Consider the following 17,311-nt stretch of genomic DNA (forward strand, 5'->3'; position numbering starts at 1 on the left):
ACGGGTGGGGGGCTCTGAGCTCGCAGGACCCCATCCATGCAGCGATCGCGCTGTCGTTACTTCCTCGGCCGCCCGGCGCCCTTGCTCATTTAACCGCATCCATCACGTCCCCGTACTTAGTCTTGCTCTTCGTTTAGTCACCCCGCGCAGCGCACAGCCATAACAGCCACAGCCCGCAGCCCGGCTTGCGCACCATGTCCTTGCGGTCATGTGCGTAACACTATGAAGGTCGGCAGCCAACCAGGGGGCGGGTGTTGTTTCTCTGGGTCGCAGATGGCCCTTCGCGGCGTGGGTACGGCGTGCCCCCGCTTGTCGGGCTGTCCCTTCAATTGTAATCCGCATCCTTGCGGTTGCTTTGGGGTTGACGTTGCTTGCCTCGCGCCTAGCGCCATAGCTTCTACGCTGCAGTGCATCACGCCTCCTGTCCCTCCCTCCCTCCCTTACATGTCGTGCTGGGCACCGGTGGCGCTGGTGTTCTCCAGGTTGGGCGCATCCTTTCTGGTAGTCCCAACGCCAGCCCGGCCGGCGTCGTCCAGCCCAGCCATCCCAATACAGCAGCCACCTTCCGTCAGCCAGCCATGGGCGCGACCGTCCACAGCGTTTACCGTCGGTTACGAGGTAACATGCAATTCGCAACTTGCGCTACTGACTGCCTATTCTCGTGCCGCCTGCAAGCCCACTCCGCCTTCCGCTCTGGTCTACGTACGCATTAGTTCCGCAACACTCGTCATCCCCTCCCGCACGCACACCCCCACCCGGAAGCTTGCGCCGCAGCCAGCCGGGCGACCAGACACGCCTTCGACCACAAGCCTTCACAGCTCGTATCCATATATATCCTGTCGCATTCCCAATGATGCGCCAGCAGACCAGGGCAACACACCCGCAGCACCTGCTGACACAGCTGAAAGCACCGAATGCACACCGCCACATTTCCCAGCTCGCATATGGACTTCCTCGATTTCTCCTTGAATTCTCAAAAGGCTAGACCCACCCCGTCAGCCAGCGATGCACTCATCCGCCCAAGCCTGTCAACACCAGACTCAATACGTACGTGTAAGGCGCCACAGCATGCTAAACAGTATCCATCGCCCCCGGCATATCATTTATAACATTACCTCCTTCGAGTCCCTCCTGCCTGTGCCCCCTGCTCCCGGCCATGGGCCCCAACCGGGCGCACACCTTCAGCTGGGCGTGCACACCCTTCATGATGTAAAGCTTCACATGTGATGCCGTCTGGCTTGACGGCGCCCAGGTGCGGCCGCCCGTCAGCTTGAACTTCGCGTACCTCTCTGCTGGCACTACAAAGTGCAGGCGCGGCACCGGGAAACAAATAGGACCCGCGGGCGACGAGCGCCAAGTTGGCCGCGCGGCGGATGGGCTCCCCTACCACGTTCAGCTCGCTGTCAACTATCTCCCACACTACAGACCGGATCAGGGGTCGGGTCTTCGGGTCCTCGGCAAGAGGGTAGCCCGCTACCACCAGCGCAGTTTGCGAGAGCCTGAAGTTGTCGCAGCTGCGGTTAATGGCCGTTTTAGTGGCCATTTTATTTTCGTATGACTGATAACCAGACTGAGGCTTCCGCGCCAGTGCCCCCTGCCCCCTGGAGCTCCTAGGTCCGGCCGCACCACCAGTAGTAGTTCTGGTAGTAGAACACGTCCACCTGCACACATCATGCCACGCATGACTGCGACACTTAGAACACGAATACGGTAGGCAGGACAGCCTGGTGAGGGACCATTCCCCCGGGCACGTGCGGATCACAGCGCAGGGACGGTGGCAGCACTGCAGCAGTACCGGCATCCAGCGTTGACAACCCCGAACGCGGTGGCAATCACGCTCGTCTGTTGACTCCTGCAAGCGCCAAAAACGCACGCTTGGTTCCAAGCGCGCCACACACCCACCCACCCACTTCCGCTCGACTGCGCCCGCATTGCCCATTGCCCATTGGCCATGACGCACTGCCCCACCTACGCCCCCGCCCGCTCGCCCCCCATGCCCGTCCGCCAGCCGCCCCACCTGTGACGGCTCCGAAATGGGCTCCAGCGCGCGGTACGGGTTCCGCTCCGGCCCCAGGGTCACCACACCGCCCGCCGCGCGCCAGGCCGCCGCGTCGCCCTCCGCCTCTGCGCAGGTACGCCACGGACACGTCGCAAGAAGTCTCGGGCGCCAACGCGTGCGCCACACACACCAAAGCGGTCTCTAGCGCCCCTGAAAACTTAAGACATGTGCACCCCTAGCAGTCACCATGCCGCCCTTCCATTGTGCAGCTGGGCCCAGAGTACGTTTCCCTGCCCTCCCCGCCCTTTCCCAACAGCCACGCCGCCGCCCAGCCGCCCAGCCACGCCGCCGCCCAGCCGACCAACCATTCAGTCGCCCAACCGCCCAGCCACGCACCGTGGGCGTTATAGCTTGTGAACACCACCGGCACGCCGTGCCGCACCAGCAGCTGCAGCGCCGGCGCCCACAGCTTCTGCTCGCTCTCGCTGATGCCGCTGTTGAAGGCAACAGCCAGGTCAGGGCGCCGCCACGGCGCCGCTACTGAGCCGGCCGGCGGCGGCGGCGCGCCGGGCGCCTCGCTGCGTGGGATGCGGCCGGCGGCGTACTCCTGGTAGGTGCAGAGGTGGTAGGAGTAGAGCAGCTCGCGGCCCGGCGGCGGCGGCGGTGCGGACAGTGCAGTGCCCTGCGTGCAAAGCGCAGGAGCGGGGTGGGCACACGCTTGAGTACCGGTACGCAGCAACGACGATGCACCGACGCAATAAGCCTAGGTGGGTAACGTGGGCATGTGCGCGAGCACTTGCATATGCGGCTCGGGTCAGCCAATGCCAGCTGGCAGCGCTGACGGGCACACTCTCAGGCGCCGCAGCCACGCGCCCCCGTCCGCCCAAGTCCCACTGCACCTGCGGCATGGCCCGGCCGTCGCTCTCGTCCACTATGATGTCACACAGCTCCGGTCCCACGAACGCCACATGCAGCCGCCGCGGCGCCGCCTCCTTGGAAAAACAGCTGCTACTACTGCCGCCGTCACCACGGCCAGCCGCCTTCGCCGCAGCCGCCATACCGTCTCCGCTGGCGCCGGCGCTGCCGCCTCCGCCGCCGTCTTTGCCACTGCCGGCGCCGTTATCAGCGGACAGGGACTCCATGGCAGCGGCGGCGGCGGCCGCGGGGTCGAAGGGCGGCAGCAGGTTGAGGAGCTCCTCCCAGATGCGGTCTGCGGGCACCTCGAAGGCGGAGGCGCCCAGCACGTGCACCTCCAAGCTGCTGCGCGCCGCCAGCTGCTGCGGGCTGTAGTGGTGCTGCAGCGCCTGCAGCGCACATACAAGACACACACACACACACACACACACACACACACACACACACACACACACACACACACATACCGTGAGGCGCACGTCAAATTATGCAGCTGCTTGTACGGAGCGGGCATTCTGGCAGGAAAACAAACAGGGCCATGCAAAGAGCACGGGCGTGAGGATCCTTGCCACGCCACAAGACACCGAGTGCAAAGACAGCAGCTAGCCAGCCAGCTCGCCAGCCAGCTCGCCAGCCACTGCGTGGCTACCTCGTCGGGCGCACCTGTATCACTGTGAGCGCCTGCGACACGCGCTTGGTGAGCAGGCACATGAGCGCCTGGTCAAACACCGGCAGCGGCCGCCACCCCTGGAACGCCGCCCAACCGCCAGCCGGCACTGGCTCCCAACCCCCACCCCCACTGCTCCCGCTCCCGCTCCCGCTGCCACTGCCACCACTGCTGCTGTCCGCGCCGGCCGCACACCCGCCCGCTGCTTCCGCGGCGCGGCCCTTGGCTGCCGCGGCTGTGGCTACCACTTTGGCTGCCTCGGGCGGCAGCGTGGTGGGGCGGCGCGGCGTGTCGGGTACGTAGTTGGGCACGCGGCCGGTGGCTGTGAGGTAGCGCTGCGTCAGCAGCTGCGACTCGTTCATGTGGCGATAGGGCAGGCACACCACCGCGTGCGGGCCGGACAGGTAGGCGTCGCGGTGCTCGCCACACACCCAGCCCCAGTGGCAGTGCGGGCAGCAGGTCAGCGGGCTGCCGGCGGCGGACGCGGCTGTGGCCGCGGCGGTTGAGGCGGCGGCGGTTGCGGGATCAGCGGCTGCGGCAGATGAGCCCGCTGGCGCGGGTGCAGGGGTGGTGGTGGCGTCCTTGGCACCGGCCACATCCATAGCCGGCTCTGAAGCTTTATCGGCGGCGGCCTTGCCTCCATCACCGCCGCTGGCGCCATCCTTATTCCCTGCTGCCCAGGCCTCTGCTGCCGCTGTCGCCTTCGTGCTGCCATCACCATCACCATTACCAGCAGCACCACCACCAGCAGCACCAGCGCTAGGGGCAGCGTTTGGAGCGGTGGCCGTGCCTGCCTTGCGCGCCAGCTGCGCCCGTGTGCGCACACACACCGAGCACTTGGCCTCCCCCAGCAGCGCCCGGTGCTCGGCGCGGCTCAGCGGCCGACCCAGCATGGGCTCCAGCAGCTGCTGGCAGTTGATGCGCTGGCAGGGCGAGGGGCGTGGGGGAGGAGGGGGGCCCGAGGATGGGTTGGAAAGGGCTGCAGCAGTGGAGATGGTGCTAGGGTGCGCAGCGGCCGCGGGGCGTGCAGGGGAAGGTGCAAACGCAAGGGTTGCGACAGGGACAGGTGCAAGTGCAAGGGCAAGGGCAGGGACAGGTGCAAAGGCATAGACAGGGACAGGGACAGGTGCAAGTGCAGCGCACGCGCAAATGCAAGAGCAACCGTAAGTGCAAATGCAGGGGCATTCGGGAGCAGGCTAGCAATCACCTGGACGTAGAACTCGTGGGCGGTGCGCGGCCATGACTCCGGCGGCAAGTCTGCCTGCGCATGCAAAGGTGTGGGGCTTATGGCCCTCCAGTGGCATGGAGAACCTGGCCATGCAAGTAACCTCTGGCACATGGTTCTCATGCCCTGAGTCGCACCTGGAGCGCATGAAACAGCCGGAGGGCTTTGCAGAAAGGCTTGTGCTCCTTGAAGCTCTTGCGCTGGCAGTCTGTGACAGGTATGGACCCGCAGTAGCACATGAGCAGCATCTAGGCGTGAGTGGTCTAGAGCTGCCAGCGGTGGGCAGCGCGTGCCAAGTACTGGAGGCTTCCGTGCCTCGTTTTTGGGCGCCGCGGGGACAACAGCAGCACACGGGTGGCCTCTAAGGGCCCCTTACACTGCACTGAAATGCCACTGCCTCCGTGCGGTGTCCTGCGGTGTGCTGCGTCGACACCACCCGGCTCACCCTGGTTGCAGTACCACGCCGAATGGCAGGCGGAGCAGCGCAGGAGCTTGCCCGGAGCGACGTTGCTACAGGTCGCGCACGCCGCTCCCGTGCATGTCATATGCGGAGGGTCGACGCTGATAGCAGCCATCCCAATGCACCGGCAGTAAATTTGACGGAAAGTCCCGGCGGTTCCGATCTTAGCGACAGTGACAGCGACGCATTGGAAAGTCCCGGCGGTTCCGATCTTAGCGACAGTGACAGCGACGCATTGCAGTTACTCGGTCACCAGTCAGTAGTAAGCATGTCAAGCGTAACCCAAAGGCAAAGCAATAGCTTAGACCGCCAAAACCAGTACTGGCTTCTGCTGCACTTTACAATGGTTTAAGTTCATTACTTTTAAGCAGTGTGTAGTTTCGGCGGCGACGAATTGATTAGGGTGCTGAAACTGGCTCTTCTCAGCGTCCATCCTTCATCAAGCGAGTCAGCATATGCAAGAATCGGCCTGAGGCCTGCATTCAATCCATCATTACTAGTGACTGTAATACTGAACCTATACTGCAATAACAAAGGCAGAGTCAGTACCCGAAGCTAAAAACCCTTACGGGCAGTCGCTTGCGACTCCCGTCACTTCTTACAAGACTTCTCAACTCATCTCTGTCTGAATGGGTAGAAGACGCAAAAGGGCGCCGGCCTTCGTCCTAGGCGAGGAGCAGGAATTCCCCGGAGAGGCTGAAGGGGCTCTGGTGGGTGTGGGCCTGTGACCTGGCCTGTGCGCCCACTCCGCGGCGTGCCGCGGCCACTCCTTAGGTGCTGCCTGCCACCTACCATGGTTGAAAGTCCGTAATATCCTGAGAGCAGCACGAACACAAGGACACAGGCACCTTGCGGCGGCGTGGGGCTGCGCGGAAGCGTGGCCTGGCCACGGGGACCTGCGGCACCTGCGTGCAGGCCACACGACCAAAGCCGCCCAGCGCCCTAGGGGCCTTTCTCCCATCTCGCCCTTCCCGGGAGCGTGTAACCTCACCCCCTTTAGCGCTGCATTGTTCAGGCCTTTCCTGCCGCCCCGTCCCCCTGCATTCCTTTCAGGAGGGCTTCGAGGAAGCGTATGTACAGATCGGAGGTGTACGGATAACAAATCAGGGCTTTACCCCGCACGGGTCCAGCGACGGCCAGCAGCGGCAGCGGCGCACATACGGAAGCGGTCGTGGCAGGAGGGGCGGTGGCGCGCAGGTTGGAGGTCAGCGGCGGCCCGGCACTGGCACTGGCGCCGTCGGCGGCAGTAGCATGGGCGGCAGCGAGGACGGCTGTAGCAGCAGCAACAGCGAGGGGCTGGATGGTGAGCTGCTGGACTACATGAGTAATGTGCTGGGGTCTGTGTTGTCTCCGCGCCAGGGCGGAAGCAAGGCGGGACACAGGGGCGGAGCCAGAGCCCGGCAGGTGCGGCGGCATGGACGTGGGGTTGGGGGGCTGTGAGGTTGGGGTTTCGGGCTGTAGGTGTGGGCTGATAGGGTTCATGGCGTGTAGGACGGTGAAGCCGGGCGCAAGGATCTGTGCCAGCTGAGGGCACGTGCCTGTAAAGTCGAGACACGCGGATGATGGCTAGGCCAGTTATTTTGCGGTTTGGGCACACGCATGGGGCCCGCACTCCCCCCTGCACGTCCTCCTCATTCTCATCCGCGCACCTGCGTATGTAGGACACGCCGTCGCGAGAGAGAGGTGCCACTGCGGGAGCAGCAGCAGCAGCAGCAGCAGGCGGACCGGGAGAGGCAGGCAGCTCTGATGGGGAGGCCGAGGAGGGCGAGGAGGAGGACGAGGAGGATGAGGAGGACGAAGATGGGGACGAGGAGGAGGACGAGGAGGCGGCCGAGGACAACGCGATGCTTCGGCGGCTGCTGGCCGGCTTTGCGGGTCGCGACCTGGATGAGGAGGGCGGCAGCGAGGAGTCGGGTGGGCGCGGCAACTTGTACGAAGGTGGGAGCGGCCTCGTTGAAGGGGATGTGCGGTGGCTGGTGCGGAGGCGGGCGGGGTCGGGGGGCTGGCTGGAGGAGTTGCGTCGGGGCGCGGTCGCCCTATGTACTGATCCCCACTGCCTCCACCGTCCGTCACGCGCTGCCCACGTGCAGCTCTGCTTCGCGGCGGTGGCGGCGATGACGACGACGACACAGGCTCCTCTGCCTCTGGCGGCTCCGACACGGACACGGACACGGGCATGGGCGCCGCCGGCGACGGCGACGTCGGCCGGGGGCGGCGCGGCGAGGTGGCGGCTGTAGGATACTACTATGAGTACCGCGTTGGCGAGGACGGCCGCGAGGAGGTCGTGGTGGTGGCGGAGGACGAGCGAGAGGGCGGGAGCCGGGAGCAGCCGCAAGGCCTCGGGATGGAGCAGCCGGGCGAAGGCCAAGGAGAAGGGGGCGGGAATGGCGCCAGCGTCAACCGTTTTCCGTTCGTCATGCGCAGTCGGGGCCAGGTGAGGGCGGCGGCTGCAGCTGCGGCGGCGGCCGCGGTAGGCTCGCCATCTGCGCTGATGGCGGCAGCGGCGAGCGGTGAGTGGACGCGGCTCGAAACGCTGGGTGCTGAGGGCGGGCGCTGAGGCAAGAGGCTTGGACAATCCGACTCAAAAGGATAAGTTCATGGCACTACACGAGCGGCACCGAGAGTTTAGTGTGACGGTCTTGGACTTGATGGTCTCTGTGTAGGCGGCGCCACGCCAGCCCGGCCGGGCCGCTCTAGTGGCGGGCGCCAGGATGGAGCGATGACAGGCGGCGGCGGCGGCCAGCGGCGCAGCGGCGCCAAGGGCGCATTCGAGGGGGCACTGCGCCCGGGCGAGAAGAAAAAACTACGCAAGGAGAAAATACAGGTAGGCGTGTGCACGTGTGTTTCCGTACTTAGTCTCGAAGCAGGAGGTGGCGACGTGTTCCTGCTGTGCCACGTGATGTGTCCGCAGCCACATGCGTGCCGTACATATGCGTACACGTGCGTACACATGGGCCAGGCCTTGCCGGCAAGTGTGACCCGAAGCCCTCCGGGCGCTCGTGTGCCGTACCTTCATACGCCGCACCTACCACTGTCACAGGCCAAGCGCTCCGCTCGGGAGGCGGCCCGCGGCTTCGATGTGATGTCGTTGGTGTCGCGCATCGCCGACTTTGTGGGCGGCGGCTCTGGCGGCGGCGGCGGCGGCCCTGGCGACGTGTTGGCTCTGGAGCCGCTGGGCGCACTGGGCACGGGTGTGGCGCAGGCCATTGCAGGCGTGTACGGACTGCGGCACGGCCTGCAGGTGCGCGTGGGAGGAAGAGAGGGATGGGTGGGCGGCTGGCCGAGTAGGCGGATGGGTGCGGTAACCGAAGCCACCAGCAATGAGGTGGCACGTGCATGGCGCACGGGGCTATGCAAGCGCACGGTTGGTTGGCCTTCAGCCGGACTTTATCCAGCTGCCAACCACAAGTCATAGCACGCCCTCACTGAAACGCACCGCACGAGCTCACGTGCCTTACACGCCCTGCACTCCCATGGAAAATGGTGACCCCCTCGCTGCAGGGCTCTGGCAAAAAGAAGTTTCTGCTGCTGCAGTCCACAGACCGCACCAAGGCGCCCGATGCCAAGACGCAGGCCAAGGTGGGACGGCCTGAGCCCTTGAGCTAGCCAGCTAGCATGCATGGAGGCGGTTTGTATATCGGCGGTTGAGGCGACGCACAGGCGCACGGATTATACCAGTAGTGTACGCCTGTGCGTCCGCTTCCGCTGCGTCCTCGCCTGAATACTTGCGATACCATGTACTTGATACCATGCACATGGTACACCAAAACTCCGGCCTATCTCCCGCCCGAACCGTCTGGGTGCACCTGCACACCCAGGTGGACAAGATCGTGGCGGCGGAGGTGGCACGGCAGCGGCGGGGCGCGGCGGCGGGCGCGGGCGTGGGCGCGGCGGGCGCGGCTCTGCACGACGTGACGGCGGCCAGTGTGGCCGCGGCGCGGAAGGGCAAGGGCGGCAAGGGCCGTGGTGCCGGAAGTCAAGCGGCGCGCAAGGTGAGTACGCGGGCTGACGGGTACAGCACGTAGCGCACTCTGTCCTGGCACGGTCCTACCTGTTGGTTGGGCTCTTTGCGTTATCAAGCGTGATGCGTTTCTTGTCTGCGACAGGGCTCGTCGTTCAGCACGCCTGTGGCATTCGTGAGCAGCGGCGTGCAGCGGGACGGGCCAGCTGACGACACGGACGAGGACGAGGAGGACGAGGAGGAGGGGGACGAGGAGGAGCGGGAGGAAGAGGGGGAGGAGGGGGAGGAGCTGCAGGCAGACAGCATCAGCGGTGGCTCCAGTCCCCTGGGCGGCAGCAGCGATGACATGGAGGCGGTGCTGGAGGATGCGATGGAGGCGGTGGGGACGGCAGGCGGCGGCAGAGGCAGAGGCAGCGGCAGCGACAGCGAGGCTGGCCCGGAGGAGGAGGAGCGGTCGCTGCACGCGGGACTGGGACTCATGGACCCTCAGCGGGCCTGGCTGGCGGTGGCGTTTGGCGGGCTGGGCTTCAGGTGCGGGGGCGGGTGTGCGGGAGGCGAGTGTACTGGGGCGGGGCAGGTTTGCTGGGGCGGGGGCGGGCGCATGTAGGCGGGCGCAGGTAGACGGTGGCAGGTGGGGTGGGGTGCAGCCAGGCACAACGCTTGCAGTTGACGGCACTCGGCAAAGGATCACTTGCGATGCATTCGTTCATTCAGGCCCCTGTGCCAGGAAGGCACAGAGAGAAGGGGTGACACCGTGCATGCGACACCATGTGCGCAAAATGTGCCAGCAGAGTAGTGCGCCGCAATCGGCCAATGTTCTACACGCCGCCCTGTGTTAAAGAGCACAAGGAAAATGAACGCCGCTCTGTGTGTGTGCCTCTTCTACTGCACAGGCCGCAACAGCCGGAAGCGAGCAGAGCTCCCGGGCACGACCACCCGCACCACCCGCACCACCAGGACGACAACGGCGACGCCGGCGCAGCCGAGGCGGGCGGCACGCGGGGCGGGGGTTCGTACTTCCGCTCGCACTTCTGCCGCGGCCCCGGGTACGAAGCGGAAGAAGGCGAGCTGCCCCAGCCGGCGGCGGAGGCCGGCGAGGCCGCAGGCAGTGCGGGTGGTGCGGGCGGTGCCAGCAGCTGCGCGACGGCTGCTGCGTATGCGGCTGCGCCGTTCGCGCTGGGGCGCTCGGGGATCACGCAGCTGTCGCCGGGTGACGCGGCCGCGGCGGCAGCAGCTCGCGCGGCGGCGGCGGCAGTTACAGAGGCGGCAGCGGCGGCGGCGGCGGTGCCAGAAGCCAGCACGGCGGCAGTGGCGACCCAAGGGGAGAACGATGAGTCGGAGGGACAGGGTGATGGGCGGCAAGAGGAGGTGGAGGAGGAGGCGGTGGCGGGGCATGCTGCGGGGGCAGCTGCAATGGAGGAAGGAGAAGACGAGGAGGAGGACGGGGGCGACGGCGGGGGTTGGGAGCGGGACAAGAAGCGGAGAGGCCGCGGCAAGAAGGCCAAGGCCGCTGCCAAGGCAAAGGCAAAGAACGGCAGGGTCGCGGCTGCAGCCTCGGCTGCTGACGGGGCAGCGGGCGTCGCTGCAGCGGCGGCGGCGGTGCCGGCCTCTCGCTCCACAGCTGTGGCCGTGGCGGCGGCGGCCATGGGGCAGGTCCCCACGGGGCCCTCGGGACAGCCGCTAGACCGCACGTCACACCAGGTGGGTACCGCATGCGCATATGCATGCAGTACCGTATGGGCCTATTTGGGGTCGGAGTGCATTGTCTCTTTGTCAGCATGCTCATGTGCTTAGTGGGTAGCCGCAGGCCGGTATGTGTAGCGGCACGTCAATGGCCGGTGTATCACACACAGGTGAAGCAGGTTGGCAAGAAGGCCGCCAAGGAGGCTCGCCGCCAGGAGCGGCGGCTGCAGGAGGCGGCGGGGCTGGCGGCGCCCGGCGGCGGCGTGGGGGTGCAGATGGTGGTGGCGGCGGAGCTCAGCTACGAGTACGGACATTTCGAGCGCCACGGCCGAGGTGCGACCGCGCGTGTGGCGGCATCATTTGTTCTAGATAGTAATGACGTTGCCGTGCAGGTGTGGATGTGACCTGGGCTGCCCATACAGCAGGCTGGCAGCGGGATGGCGTCGTCCTGCCACCCGGGTGCCGCACGCCTCCATCCAAGTAACCACCCCACTGCGCATCCCCTTTCGTTCAACTCCGCACCCGCCGCCCACCCACCCATCCCCCTCGCGCCCCCTCTCATACCCTCATACGCTCTCCTCCTCGCTCTGCTGCATTGGGTCCGGTTTAGGTTGGGCTGGTATCTAGTATCTACAACACCCCCCCCCACACACACACACACACAGACACACACACACACATCGTCGGTAACGCTTCATGTTCCGCAAGATGGTCTACCGTCTACCACTTCCTGAACTAATCATGAATGAAACCCCCCGCCACCTTCGCGCCCTGCCCGCGCAGGCATCGGCTCCAGGCTCATGGAGCGCATGGGCTGGGCGCCCGGCGACGGGCTGGGCCGCGCGCGGCAGGGCCAGGCCGAGCCCCTGCGCGCCTTCATCCGGCCCAAGAAGCTGGGACTGGGCGCAGGGCAGCCGCAGACCTAGGCTTGGTTGTGTTGGGGGTTCCAGGAATGGCTACGGTAGTGGGACTTAGTCAGGGGGGCGGAGGAGGTGGCGGAGGAGGAGGAGGGCGGGCAGACAGCGTCCGGCGTTGTCAGGGGCTGTAGGTTGAGCGCGAGGGAGGTGCGTAGAGTCATCAGGCTAGGCACCGGTGTAAGTGTTGGCTGTACAGTAGTTGTAATAGCACTCCGGGTTCAGCCAGGATAGCATCTCATGCACGTTGCGGAGTTGGAGGGGGCGCCGGTTCGCCATTGCTGCGGCTAAAGTGGCTTCGGATACGGCTGGCTTGGAACGGGAATGGAGAGGGGATGATATCAACGCACTTCTGGTGCCGCCGCTCCCACAGGCTCGTCAGTGCCTAAGCCCATTGTGGCCCAAGTTACAAAAGCCCCGGAAGGCCCCGGAAGGCAGACGTTCGCCAAACATAGCAATGACCTTTCCGTTTCCTGCCCGCCAAGCCATTCCACCAAGCGACATTCTTCGCATCGCCAAGCTGATCGAACAAAGTGCCCGCCCTATTCACCATCTACCACCCGCGTGCACCCATCCCCTCACAGCTGCAACAATTAAAAAGACCGTCCAAACACAGCACCCTCGCGCAACTTCCCCTCGGGACCTGCAGCCACGGGCCCTTCGTTCTTCAGGGGCTGATGCGGCGGCTGCGCGGGTACCACTGTGCAGGCGGGTCGGGGTACGCCTCGTGCACACGCCGCCGCGCCGCCGCCACCTCCACCGCATACCCCGTGGGCCCCTGCCAGTCCGGCGGCACTTGCACGTGGCTGTAGTACCCAGGCGGCGGCGGGTGGTGCGGCGGCGGCGGCGACGGGTACGCATACCCGTACGGGTTGGCTGCCCCCGCGGCCGCCACCGCCGGCGCCCCTGCAGCCCCCTGGTACTGCGGCTGTGGCGGGTGACCCGCCGCCGCTTGCGGCGGCGACAGCGGTGAAGCCGCACGCGGGGGCCGTGCAACGCCCATGATCGGCGTCACCGGCGACATGCCCCGATGGCCCGGTGCCGCCGCCGCCGCCGCCGCATCTGCAGGCCCGTACAGCCGCTCGGGGCTGCCGTACAGCGCGTCATAGTACTGCCGGCGGTACTTCACGGGCGAGATACGGCGGCTGCGAGGGTACTGCGGCGGCCCCTCCAGTCCCAGCACCTCCGCCAGACCCAGGTCGTACGCCGTCTCCACGATCCACATGATGCGGTCCGTTTCGGACGGCGGCGCGCCGCCCTCGCCGCCGGTGCTGTAGCGGCGGGCGGCGGCGGCGGCTGCCGCCGCCGCCGGGTCGGGTTGTGGCGGCAGGTTGTAGGTGGTGATGAGGACGGGGGTGTCGTTGCCGTCACGGCCGGGCGAGGCGCGCGGGGAGGAGCGGGAGGTGCCGGGGCCGCCGCCCATCTGGAAAGCGCCCTTGCCGCCGCGGGGCACGGGTCCGGCGTGTCGCGTGCCCAGCTTGAGGATCTGTGGCGCACGTGGTGACATGCATGGCGTACGGGAGGAGGATTCAATGGCGGAGGCAACATGGATTCGATACGCCAACGGGCGGTATCCTATGTCTGGACGGCAATGCGGGCTCGAGCGTCCTACAGGAGCAAGCCTACTACAGCGCGGGTTAATTGCTCCTTAATCGCTACATAGTTCCTGCAACGCTGGATACCTTGTACAAGCAAGAGCAGAGGGAGATGAGAAGCAAGGTCCCGTTTGCTTGCATCAGCAGAACAGCTGTGCAACCTCACCTTCTCCATCACCTTCAGCTGCTCCTGCTGCTGCGCGGCCGCCTCATCCACTGCCGCCGCCGCCGCGGCCGCCGCGTCAGCCGGCGGCTGGCCAAAGTCCACGCCCGCCTCCGCCGCCGCCGCCACCTTGTCCTGCTGCACCTGCTTGCGCCGCTCCGCCTGTTGATGCAGCCGCTTGTGCATAAACCCCAAGACGTCCTGTAATGTACGAAGTTAGAGGAAAGCTGTTTATGTTTGTGAGATCTAGAAAGGCAAGTGATACGACCACGCAACAGGAACAGAACTGCAGCCGGCCGGCAAAGAGCTGCTTGCCTCGGTGGGGCTGACGTGGCTGTAGTAGTTGGAAATCTTGTAGTGCGGCGGCGTCTTGATGTACATAGCCGGGCTGGACAGGCGGCGCAGGCCTGCAAGGGCAGCCAGTGGGAAGACTCACACCGGGTTTCTCTCGTCGCATTTGGTTGCTCTTAACACACAACGCGGGCGAGGTGGAAGAAGCCAAAGGAACGACGGGAAGCCCGCGCGCTGACCAAGGGAAAGCACCCTCGACAAGGCTAGCATGGGCGGCGGCGCTCGTGCCGTCATGCCCGCACGCACCCTGCGCACTCGCCGCCCGTGCCATCCATGCCAAAGCATGCCACGGGACCCACTCACCCCTGAGGCGCTGCTCCCCCATGAAGCCCAGGCGCCGCGGCCCCGGCGGCATGCCGCGCCGCTGCGCCTGCTCCTCCTCTTCCACCGCCGCCGCATCCAGGGCCGCCGACACATTCCGTGCCGCGCCCGCCGCACCTCCACGCCCCCGCGGCCGCCCTCCTCCTCCCGCTCTCCCTCGCTCATCCGCGCTCGAGTCTCCGCCCCCAGCAGAGTCCCGGGGTCTACCGCGTGGCTGCGTCGGGCCCGCCGACGGCGCGGTCCGCGGCCGCTGAGGCGACGGCGAATGCTGGTGCTGGCCCTGGTGCTGGTGCTGCTGCTGGTGTGGGTCACGTGCGTCGTATGCCTGTCGGATGGCGCCCGTGATCGGGTTGACACGCGGCTGCGTGGCGTCGCCGTGCTGGGCCCCGGCCCCGGCGGCAGCGGCAGCGGCAGCGGCAGCGGCGGCGGTGGCGGCGGCAGCCCCGCGGCGCGCCACCGGCACGGCCTCTTTGTGCAGGGGCGGCTCGGCGGTCTGCAGCTGGTCGCCTTCCTGTGTGCGGATGACAAGGCGAACATCGTCACGCCGGCAGTAGCAGCAGCAGCAGCAGCAGCAGCAGCAGCAGCAGCAGCAGCAGCAGCAGCAGCAGCAGCAGCAGCAGCAACAGCAGCGGCATCAGCAGCGGCATCAGCAGCAGCGACAGAGCGTTCAACACGGCAGCAGCAGCACCGTGACGGACGTCATACGGTAGGTGATGGCGCTCATCCGTTGTACGGAAGTACGGAACGCGACTGCAATCCGCACACGCGCGCACCTTGTAGCTCTCGCCCCCGGGTGTGCGCGCGCCGCCCCGTCGCCGCGTCTCCCTCAGCTCGTCGAGTTGGCGGGGGCAGTAGTACGACACATCGTACACATAGCCCTCCAGGTCGCGCATGATCCTGTCGGGGTGTTGTGTTAGCATGGCACGGCACGTGGCTTGTTACAGTTCACGCCAGCAGGGACAGCGCTGTCTGAATGATAATGCGCGCGCAGCCGCTGCAATGCTGCAAGGAATTATGCTACATAAGCACGCCGTCGCGCCATCTGTTGGCGATACCGGTGCTGGTGGCGGGACACAGCGCGACACGGCGGTGCAAGCGCGGCTCAGCGCCCCGCCCCGCCCCACCCACTTCTTGGCTGTGTTAAAGACTTGCGCATGCTTGGCGCGTGAGGTGGCAAAGGGCGACGTCCACAGGTTGAAATCCACTGCGCAGTTGGTCTGCTGCTTGGCAGAGAAGGTTCCGTCCAGAGCCCTCAACGCCAGTGCGTAGGTGTCGTCGGGCAGGTTCACCACCTGGCAGCAGCGGCGGAGGCCGGGGTGGAGGGTTGTAAATACCAGCCCAAACTGAACCAAACCAAGCCAAACTAGCGGAGCACAGGCAGAGGCGATAGTTACAAGCAATAACACTTGGGGGTAATGAGAGCAAGCATGGGAGTTGTGGGCAAGCATGGGAGGGCGGAAGGGGTAGTACCTCTCAGCCAAGCACCGGAACCCGCAACTGCACCTCCTGAGCCAACCCGTGCGCGCGGGCACGCCAACCACTGCCGCGGCTACCTGCTGACCAGCCGCCTTGCTGTGGACATCCGCACAACACAAGCCGCACTCACCTGCCCCACGTACGCCGCGTAGGCATCGCCTATGCTCCGCCTCAACCCCTTGCGCACGATGTGGCTGCCCGCAAACAAGGTGCGGTAGCGGCTCGCGACCTGCACTCGCCAGCACGATGGTGCGGCACGTGAGTGAATGTGGTTCAAGCAGTGTTGTGACTGGTTGCTGGCTCCAGCGCTAACGGTGTGAGAGACGGGGCCAGCGCACTAGGTTGAGCGTGAACATAGCATTGTGACAAGATCAAAACAGAGCCCGCCCCGCCCCACCCTGACCCTCTTACCTCCATCAGCGCCCCGCTCCGTTTGTCCTGGCGAAGCCGGCTCTGGGCACCGGCCAGCTGGTTGCGTGTGGGTTTGTCGTACGGGTCTCTCACCCCCGACAAGCCCCCTGCCCCCCCGCTGGCCAGGTCAGGTCCAGGCATCTGCACCTGGGGCCCCCCCTGCCCAGCGCCGTTGGCGGCGCCGGCGTCGTCGTCGTACGCGCCGTGGGGCTGGCGGTTGTGGCCGCTGCCGTCAGGAAAGTAGGCGGCCGTGCTGTGATGACGGCTGCTGGGACGAGCCCCTCCACGCGATGCAGGAGGCGGCGGGGCGTCGCTGTCGTAGTACGCACCACTGTCGTGGCCCCCGCCGCGGCTGGCCCTATGGCCATCGTGACCTCGGCTCTCGGCCCCGCCGTGGCGCCTCGACTGGGAGGCGAGGGCAGGCATCTACAGATCCCACAAATATTTTCAGCTTCGCATTACCGGCGGAATCGGAGAAGCCCCGTCTATCGCCGGCCTTTCATCACTCAGGTCGCCAAGACGCCCTTGGGCGCTTACATCAGTTTCGCTGCACTATTTTTTTATTTATACAAGTGCATTGCGTAGAACTGTAGGCGATGGCGAAGAGACGAGGGTTGGCAGTTACAGCAGTTCTTCTATAACTTCTGCGGGACCCACGTCGGTAATAGCCTAAGCCCCGATCTATGTAATAACGAATGCCCGTTGACGTGCTTTGACATTATCAGCATGTGAGGATGCGATGCCTGCAGCTAAATGACTGCCATCGGTTTCACCGATGCGCCCCTTCCCCGCTGCTTTATGTGTACAGCCTCATGCCGTCTAAGTGTGCAACTGCATTTTCGAAGCTCAGCCCCTCCAGTGGAATCGGACCTCATCGCGGGCGTGTCCTTACCCGCCTGACCCCGCCCCTTCCAAACCCCCGCCCTCCACACTGTCGGTACTTGGCGTAGCTGGCCTTACTACTTACTACGGCTGGTATTTTGACACATACTTCGGAGGTAAAAATACTGGCGCTGTTTTGCAATGAGAATAGGCTTCAAGGCAGCTGTCGAACATGCGCACGTCGGGCCCCCTGGCAGCTGGGCACACGCATTCGGACGACAGACAGCAAGGAGCCTACATCATGCGACTTGCGCATTATATGCTGGCTTCATGGTGCTCTATTAATAC

At 65.6% G+C, this 17,311-nt stretch overlaps 3 protein-coding genes across 3 annotated transcripts; 1 reads left to right on the top strand and 2 right to left on the bottom strand.

The window, feature by feature from the left end:
* Positions 1–17: 17 nt before the first annotated feature.
* Positions 18–5,693, bottom strand: CHLRE_09g388949v5 (uncharacterized protein). The gene is made up of 8 exons (XM_043065491.1): positions 5,252–5,693; positions 4,944–5,014; positions 4,789–4,842; positions 3,578–4,504; positions 2,899–3,303; positions 2,396–2,681; positions 2,018–2,124; positions 18–1,661 (listed from the first exon to the last, which is right to left on the bottom strand). Exons 1-8 carry the CDS (start codon positions 5,379–5,381, stop codon positions 1,611–1,613), a joined length of 2,031 nt encoding a protein of 676 aa, XP_042921105.1. The 5' UTR covers positions 5,382–5,693; the 3' UTR covers positions 18–1,610.
* A 100-nt stretch (positions 5,694–5,793) lies between these two features.
* On the top strand, positions 5,794–12,215 carry CHLRE_09g388986v5 (uncharacterized protein). The gene is made up of 12 exons (XM_043065492.1): positions 5,794–5,976; positions 6,320–6,670; positions 6,928–7,204; positions 7,357–7,776; positions 7,930–8,090; positions 8,307–8,507; positions 8,768–8,845; positions 9,085–9,258; positions 9,373–9,758; positions 10,121–10,928; positions 11,081–11,243; positions 11,694–12,215. Exons 1-12 carry the CDS (start codon positions 5,896–5,898, stop codon positions 11,834–11,836), a joined length of 3,243 nt encoding a protein of 1,080 aa, XP_042921106.1. The 5' UTR covers positions 5,794–5,895; the 3' UTR covers positions 11,837–12,215.
* A 3-nt stretch (positions 12,216–12,218) lies between these two features.
* Positions 12,219–16,823, bottom strand: CHLRE_09g389023v5 (uncharacterized protein). The gene is made up of 8 exons (XM_043065495.1): positions 16,142–16,823; positions 15,861–15,959; positions 15,383–15,546; positions 15,028–15,151; positions 14,237–14,765; positions 13,898–13,989; positions 13,586–13,783; positions 12,219–13,310 (listed from the first exon to the last, which is right to left on the bottom strand). Exons 1-8 carry the CDS (start codon positions 16,565–16,567, stop codon positions 12,492–12,494), a joined length of 2,451 nt encoding a protein of 816 aa, XP_042921107.1. The 5' UTR covers positions 16,568–16,823; the 3' UTR covers positions 12,219–12,491.
* Between the last annotated feature and the right edge of the window lie 488 nt (positions 16,824–17,311).

Source organism: Chlamydomonas reinhardtii, chromosome 9, assembly GCF_000002595.2.
Source record: "Chlamydomonas reinhardtii strain CC-503 cw92 mt+ chromosome 9, whole genome shotgun sequence".
Taxonomy (NCBI): domain Eukaryota; kingdom Viridiplantae; phylum Chlorophyta; class Chlorophyceae; order Chlamydomonadales; family Chlamydomonadaceae; genus Chlamydomonas; species Chlamydomonas reinhardtii.